Source organism: Austrofundulus limnaeus, unplaced genomic scaffold (assembly GCF_001266775.1).
Source record: "Austrofundulus limnaeus strain Quisiro unplaced genomic scaffold, Austrofundulus_limnaeus-1.0 Scaffold1581, whole genome shotgun sequence".
Taxonomy (NCBI): domain Eukaryota; kingdom Metazoa; phylum Chordata; class Actinopteri; order Cyprinodontiformes; family Rivulidae; genus Austrofundulus; species Austrofundulus limnaeus.
Genome location: NW_013953983.1, coordinates 39,325 through 47,828, shown reverse-complemented (window position 1 = coordinate 47,828; position 8,504 = coordinate 39,325). Strand labels below are relative to the sequence as shown.

Sequence of the window (8,504 nt, the reverse complement as noted above, 5' to 3'; positions counted from 1 at the left end):
CGTGACCCAAACCATAAGCTTCCTGAAAAGCTTTTCCCCTCAATGTCATTGGCAAAATCCATCTATTCTGCGGTCCCTTCCACAAGCCATCTTCTTTATCAATCACACCCCCTTTTCTCTTCCACAATGACTTTTCCTCTGGAGAGGCCTTCTCTTGTGCTCTCTGGACTTCTTCTCCCCACCAATAACTGTCCTGCTGACACTCCTCCTCCACTGTCACCGTCTAGCCCCTGTGTATCCTGCTGCATCTTTTGCTGCTCTGTCTGCCTGCCTGTTTCCCTCTGCTGTTTCCGACCCAGTCATGTCATGACCTTTGCACTTCACCACTGCAACCTTCTTTGGAAGTAACAAACTCTCAGCCAACTCTTTCATCAACTTCTCATGTTTAATGGGTTTCTGTCCTGCTGTCAAGAACCCTGCTCTTTTCCACTGAGGTAACTGGACATGAACTGCACCATAGGCATAAGCTGAATCTGTGTACAGAGTAACCTCTTTTCCAGCTCTTTCCTTTAAAGCTTCTACCACTGCCTGAATTTCTGCCTTTTGAGCTGACTGTTGTCCTTCTAGCTTTCCTGACTGCAGAATCTCAATCCTTTGACCTTCCTGTCTCACCACTGCAAATCCTGATTTTGAGTTACCATCTTCCATCCTGAAACAACAACCGTCTGTGTACAAAACTTCTGAGCCTGGTATGTGTTCTGTCTCTAAATCTGGCCTGATTTTTTCTTCTGTCTGCACTTTTCTCATACAGTCATGTGTTGGTCCTGTTGTCATTCTGTCAGCCATGTTTATGCCTTCATGTGAGAATAGTAAATTATGAGCCCCTAATATTTTACTCTTTCTCTGTTGTCTCAATGATGTCATCGTGAAAATTTGTGAGTTGACATAGGCTACGACATTGTGAGAGGTGAGGATGTTTAAAGGATGACCCATTACAATGTGAACTGTTTTTTGGATGATTTTTGCTAGTCCTGCTGCAAGTTGGGTGCAAGGTGGGTGTCTTATTTCTGTATTGTCTAGCAAAACACTAGCATACATTAAAATCTGTCTCTCACCCCCCTTTTTCTGAAACAAAATGCCATTTACAGCTCCATTTGTTTCAGAAACATCTAGATGAAAAGGCAAGGAGTAGTCAGGCAAAGCTAGATCTGTTGCTCTGGCCAAAAGCTGTTTCAAGTGAATGAAAGCTTCTTCAGCCGGCTGCGTCCACTGTAGACGTGCTTTTAAGTTTCTCATGCCCTGAGTTTTAACTAGATCATGAATAACAGTAGTTAGATCAGTGTATTCAGGGACATACTGTCTACTGTATGTCCCTGACTACACTGATCTAACTACCATTATTCATGATCTAGTTAGATCAGTGTAGTCAGGGACATACTGTCTACTGTAGCCTGTTAGACACAGAAAAGAGAGCATGTCTTGAACAGTCTGTGGTTTTGAATGATTTAGAATAGAGGCTCTATGTTCAGGTGACAAAGAGGTACCTGTAGCTGACACAAGATGGCCTAAAAATGACACCTGGGAACGAACTRCCTGGAGCTTAGACTTACTGACCTTAAACCCTGCCTGATGAAGAAACTGTAAAATGGTGTGGGTGGCCTGCAAACAATCAGCAGAGGTCTCAAAGGCAATCAGGAGGTCATCGACATACTGAAGGAGAGTCGTGCCTGTGGGGAGGGGACAGTTAACCAGGAGATCTTTCAACACTTGATTAAAAATGCCAGGGGATAAAGCGAAACCCTGAGGGAGCCTGGTACAGCGATACTGCTGACCATGAAAGGTGAATGAGAAAATGTCTCTAACATTTTCTGCTAGGGGGAGACAGAAAAAGGCATTAGCTAAATCAATACATGTGAACCACTTATGTTTAGGGCTGAGATTAGTGAGAGCTACATAGGGGTTAGGGACAGGACAGGTAGGAGTCTGCAAAATGGCATTAATAGCTCTAAGATCATGAACCATCCTATATTTACCTGTGCCTGGTTTTTCAACAGGGAGGATGGGAGTGTTCCACTGTKAGCAGGATGGCTCCAACACACCAGCTTTCAGGAGGCCCTGAACTGTGTTTTGCAAACCTAAAGCTGCTTCAGGTTTGTGGGATACTGATAAAGCCAAATGGGATCTGTGGGATGTAGTTGAAACGAAATAGGAGAACAACTGCTGAGGCCTACGTCTTCTGGCCCTTTTGACCAGAGYGAGTCAGGGAGTGATGACAACATTTTAGGAACATCAGGGTGATCTGATTTTTCTCTACCATGATCTCTGGAAATCAGTTTGTGTGTCAAGTTGCCCTGGTCAGAGGTGGTAACAGCAATAGAGTAGCAGTCAGTTGAGGGTGAGAATGAGACAGAAGGGAGCTGAGTGTGAGTCCAGTCTGTAGCACCAAGCGCTGCTTTTACCATGGGGCCTAAGTCTTTAGCCTGGTTTTTGGGGGGGGGGGGGGCAAGGGAGACATGTGTCACTGCCTCTGTCATTATTCTATACCACTCTAACTATGAGGGGGACAGAGTGACATGTGAGGCTACCCCTTGAGGTCTTACAATGATCTTATCAGAGGGTAAAGACCACTCTGTATCTTGTAGGTCTGAAACAAAAGCTTCATGATAACATTCATCTGAGTCACGGTCATAAAAGAGAGTGACATGAAGAGGGTCTAAGGGAGGAACGTAAGGGCGGAGGGCATCCACCCATGGCTTCCAAGACAGGAAAGCAGAGAGGATGCCAGTGTGCTGTGGATTTTCTGGATGCAATAGGGCCCAATAAATGTCAGCCACTTCAGGTTGGATCAGTTGAGTGAGAAGATGATTGAGAGGATGCAGAACATGTCCATTGTGTCCCATCCAACAGTCTGACAGAGAGTCCAGTGGATTCACACAGGATTGAGGCCCCTGATTTCTTTAAAAGGTCATGCCCCAACAAGTTAACGGGAACATCACTGGAGAGGACAAAGGGATGGGTTGTAGATTGGGTCCCCACTGACACAGGCAAAGGTTTAGACACAGGCAGTTTTTGTTGTTCCCCAGAAAAACCCACAACAGACACAGTAGAAGTTGTTGCATATTTGTCATACTCAGAGTCTTTCAAAGTAGAATAGGTAGCCCCAGTATCCACTAAGAAAGGGAAGGTCTTGTTCAAGACAGTCATTTGCATAGAACCCCACTTCTCCTTATCTGTGGCCCGTCGGCCACAGGCTGCTGACCACTGCATGTTTTACCTGGAGTCTGGGTCTTGTCTTGGTAACTTAAAACTCACTTTACTGTTAAATACGCGCGTTTCTCAATAATTTTTACTTTACTGTAACTTTATCCCTGGAGTCCAGCACATTGACAACAAATTTGCCTATAAGAAGACCAATCACAGGGCTTTAAAGGTAGTCTGCTCACCTTCTGATATTCTGTTGAGGACGTCCGAGCATCAGTGTCCTGGACTCTTTCCACCCCGTAACGTCCAAACGCAGAAGAGATCTCGGTGTGGACCTCCAGATTTTGTTGCGGACAAACACCGAACTTACTCTCTCTCCGCCCGAGCTCGTTTGATCCTCCCACGTGGACCTGGTACCGAGGTGAAAAATATAACATACAGGTACTTTTAAAGGTTAAAACCTCCTTTATTATTTTTTTTAATAAAACACTTATGATAAGATACAGTATTGTTTAAAAGCATAAATGCACATTTATAGAGACAACCTTACAACCTGATTCTTGGAGAATCCGGTGCAACTCAGCTCATCTGCTGGCAGATTGTATGTCTAATGAGGAGAACAGCAGCGTCTTTATTCTCCTCTTACACAGAGACTCAGGATCCTCCCTCAGGAATGCAGTTCTAACTGGACTCAACTGTTTTCTCCCCCAGATTCCTTCAGCTTGTCTGCAACTCATCATCTTGCTTGTCAAAGCTCTACTGCTTCCTTCAGCAGTTCACAGAGAGGAGTAGGACACATAGTTTGTCTGTATAATAATAAATGAATAAAATGTGTAACACTTCAACTGATTAACACAAAATACTGCTGAATAAACTTCATGCAAAAGTGAACAATATCTAATGTTGATTATAGAACTTAAGAGTGAACAATACCTAAATTTGATTATAAAACTAAACAATACCTAAGTTTAATTATAACAAGTGACAGGACCTTCTCTACAGCCTCTACAGCAGCTCCCACCCTCTGGAACTCTCTCCCCAAACACATCTGTGACTGTACAGACATATCCACATTCAAATCACATCTAAAAACATACTTTTTCAGAACAACTTTTAATGTGTGATAAATGTCCTGATTTATGTTTGTCCTGTGTTTTTTTATGTTCACTGCTGCTATGTACTTAAGTGCTTTGCTTTTATGATGTTAGTATTTATAATTACATGTAATTTTGTTTGATTCATGTAAAAATCTACACAAATAAAATGTATTGTTACATTATCATCATAAAAATAAAACTACGAAAGGTTCTTTTCACTCTGCAACTCAGTTGCTATCGTTAGTTATAAGGAGCCCTCCTAACGATTGGAATCGTTGGCGAACATCACCTCTCTACTAAACAATTTGTGTAGTGGTTCAAAGGTTGGTTACGCAAATGTTTTGGTTAACTGTGCATTAACAGTGCATCACTTTACTCTAATTAATTCAATAAAGTTTATTTATATAGTACCTTTCATAGATATCATATCAAAAAGTGCTTAATAATAATAAAAATTTAAATTGTATACGTGAAACTCAAACCATTTATAAACATCTATACAAAAGAAAAACTGGTAAAATTTTTATGATCTCCAAGACTTTTAGTAAATACTTGTTGGACTGACGAGACAATAGTGATTTTTGGAAGGTGTGTCTTACTAGCGGTGTAAAATCATGGGGTGGCTGTGGCACAGTGGTTAGGGCAGCCAACTTGGCACCAGAAAGTTATAGGTTCCCACATGCTATGGTGTCCTTGAGCAAGACACCCAACCCCTAACTGCTGTGGATGCTTAAATAGCAGCCCACTGCTGCACATGGGTGTTTCTCATGTGTGATGGGTCAAATGCAGAACACAAATCTCAGCATTGTATGGAAATATTCATTCATGACAAATAAAGTACATTTACATCAACACGGTATTTTAGAAAATAAACACCAACAGTCAAACATGGAGGTGGTAGGTGTTGGGGTTGCTTCAGGACCTGCATGACTTGCCATGAATTATGGAGCCATGCTTTCTAACAAACATTCTTGAAGGAGAATTTTGGAGCACCAGCTGGTGACCTGAAGCTCATGTAGGTTCTGCATCAGGACAATGAAGAACAGCAGCAACATTCCTTCACATCAACATCACAAACTCATATCCAGTTATCACAACAGTTGATTGCAGATGTTATATCTCATGATGGCACAAGCAGCTATTACAGTACTGTTCTGTCACACAGGGGCAAGTTAGTTTGGAAGCTTTCTTCCCTTAATTTTGTTTCCACTCAGGTGGATTTTGTCCTATATTAGTCTTACACTCGGTTGGTGAGCTTAAACATGAAAGTTTGAAAAAAAAACTCACTTTTTCACTGGTCCTGTATACTTTATACTTCAGCAGTTCCACAGCAGCCTCTGAGCTGAATCCGTTCAGGTAACAAAGCTCAGTTTTGTGCTGCTCTTCTTTAATGCACACGTTTAAAAGACGGCAAATAAAATCCATTCTTAGAACAAGTGTGTCTGCTCTGAACGATAGCCTCACAAGGCGTTCAAAACAGACAATATTTCACATGCATGGCATTTAGAAAATGTTTCATGTGGCTTTGCTTTCATTTTGTTTGAATTTATGACTCGCATTTAAAAATCAAACACAAGCAGAACAGTTGAGATGCCTGGTCCTCCCAATGCTTCATTTCAGGCGTTTTACAGCCACAACAGTCATTCATTCAAACTTTATCCATTTCCTCTTGTGGTATCTGTGTTGTTTAGGCCCATGAGATAAAGACCTGCAAGATCCATAACTTCTAAGTTCAGATGCACACACGCAATCACATTTTGTACAGACACCATCCCATATGGATGGAAACTGCCACCCGCATCCCATTTCACAGCCTGCATATATTACCGGGCTCTTCTTCGTCTGCCTGGCTGTGACAGGGACAGATTGAGGCACCCTCTGATAGCTGCAGCAGCTACTGTTATGGGAAATGGAGCTGCACATTTACATTTACTCATTCTATTACTTTGATTGATCTCCTAGGCTACGAAGAAGCTTTTTATGGTTAGAGTGCCATGTGTTTTGTGGACTAATGCAGAATACGACTGAGGACAAGTATTAAAAATTGCTTGAAAGTGCAAAAATTTATCTGTCTCTGCAAACTTTGCAGATACTGTATCGACTCATTTGTAAACCTGAACACACTGGGTTTTATACTGATGCTGAACAAAATATAACATTTGGTTTATGTTGTAAAGGTTTTATTTTAAAGGTGTTTTTACATATTATTGTAATTATCTGGTCTGTTTCTAAAGTTGCTCTTGATGTTCCTGAGACTATAGGTTGTTCAGAAGGTCAAAAGGACTGAAGACAACCTCCTTTGGATGTGTCCACATGAGGACAACTGTGGAACAACAAAGTGAAGAGACAAATAATACAAAGAGTAACTAAAGAATCCAGAATATCTTCTAAAGAGATTAGAGCTGAACTCTAAGACCAAAAGTCATCAGTGTTAGATCAGACCATCAGTCCATTTGAGTCAAAGTGGACTAAATAGAAGATGACAGAGGAGGACAACAAATTATAACAAAGACAGACTAAATGTTGCCCAAAAGCATGTCGAGAAAAGTTAGCATTAAAGCATTTAGAGCATTAAAGTCTCTGGGACAATGTCATTTCGACAAATGAGACAAAACTGGAGCTTTTGGTTCACAGACCCAAACCTGAGACAGCAGAACCCAGGACCTACAGTGAAACCTGAAGTGGGCTCTGTTATGTTCTGCAGCTGATTTGCTGTATCGGGTACAGAGGGTCCTGGATCTGTGCAGGGCACAAGGAAATCTCAAGACTATCAAGGCATTCTAGAGCTAAATGTGTTATCAAGAATGTGTGTTGCCCAGTAATTGACGTGTCAAATCTTATTTATTTATTTATTTATTTATTTATTTATTTATTTATTTATTTATTTATTTATTTAAAAAATTATGTGGGTTCCCTGGACAGGTTCTTCTTTAATGAAATGTTACATCTCTCCTCCAAGAGACTTTAGTCTGAGAAGTTTCAGGTGAACTCATTCTTACAAGCACTGCTTCCATATGATGGACAAACAGGTTTAACAATGGCTACGTTCACACTGCAGGTCTTAATACGCAGTTCTGATTTTTTGAAAAAATCCGATCTTTTTGTGTGAATGTTCACATTACATTTTAAATGTGACCTGCATCAGACCCCTGTGTGAACGCTCCACAGCACTGATGTGACACGCATGCGCAGTGAAAGATGTGACGTCTCATCAAACGATGTAGCATCATGGATGCTACATTTTGCACATCGAATCAGAAGTTGTTGTTTAATCAGAGCCGATTAAATAATTATCTGACATGCTTGTTTAGTTCAGTGTTTATATCTGAACCTGCCTCTGACCGGGATGCTCCAGTGAAGCTTTTTTTTTGAATGAAACTACGAGCTGGAAAAAAAGTATCGACCGAGTAGCTAACTTTAGGATCGATACTCTCCACAACCCAGGCTGGACATCGTTATTATCATAACGTAATATTATTAATAATATTTTTTACGTGGAAAATGAAAAGTAAAAAAGATGAAGCAACTGGACTTGTGTTTTGGAGCTGTAAACACATGGAGCTACAGATTTAAACAGCGTGACTTGAGGTTAGTGGCTTATCGATCCTTCACTCCCTCCTCCTGATGAAAAAGTCAGATGGAATGTGACATGAGCGTTCACACTGCAGTCACTTTGAAAACATCAGATGTGTATCCGATTTAAAACCACATACTGAAATGGCCTGGGTCGGATTTGAAAAAATCGGATTTGTCTCGTTCAGACTGTCATAAAAAAATCGGATATGAGTCAGATGGGTCAAAAAAAATCGGATTTGGGTCTGATTTGCCTGCAGTGTGAACGTAGCCAAAGACAATCAAAACTGTTCACATGCAAAAGACGACCATCAGACTAAAGAAGTGTGTGTGGGATTCTGAGGTTCTTGTGTAAGAACATAGCCTGGTTAAAACCAGACCCTTGTCCTTCACTTTGCTCCGTACGAGGGTCTGAACTTTCGGCTATAGAGAAGCGATTCTTTCTGGAGGCGTGACCTCTGCTGAAGTTTATAGTGATTGGTTCGGTTGGCCGCGACGTATGTGCGCCAACTCCACTGTGAAGGAGGCTAAGCTAAGAAGCTAACCGGAAATCGTGTGCGCTGTAAACAACCCTACTGAGAGGAGAGAAGTACTGAACGGAACGAGATGGCTGTAGCTAAACTGTAAGCAGAAATCGCGCAGAAAATTGACGTTGTTCAGAGAGAGGCGGGGCAAGATGATGGAGTGAGACGT

At 41.5% G+C, this 8,504-nt stretch overlaps 1 protein-coding gene across 1 annotated transcript; it reads right to left on the bottom strand.

Annotated features, from left to right (window-relative positions):
• Positions 1-229: 229 nt before the first annotated feature.
• On the bottom strand, positions 230-1,250 carry LOC106535831 (uncharacterized; the record flags this gene model as incomplete). Its single annotated transcript, XM_014032940.1, is given in 1 exon segment — positions 230-1,250. A coding segment is annotated over 1 exon segment (1,007 nt), but the record flags the coding sequence as incomplete, so codon positions are not given.
• Positions 1,251-8,504: the final 7,254 nt, after the last annotated feature.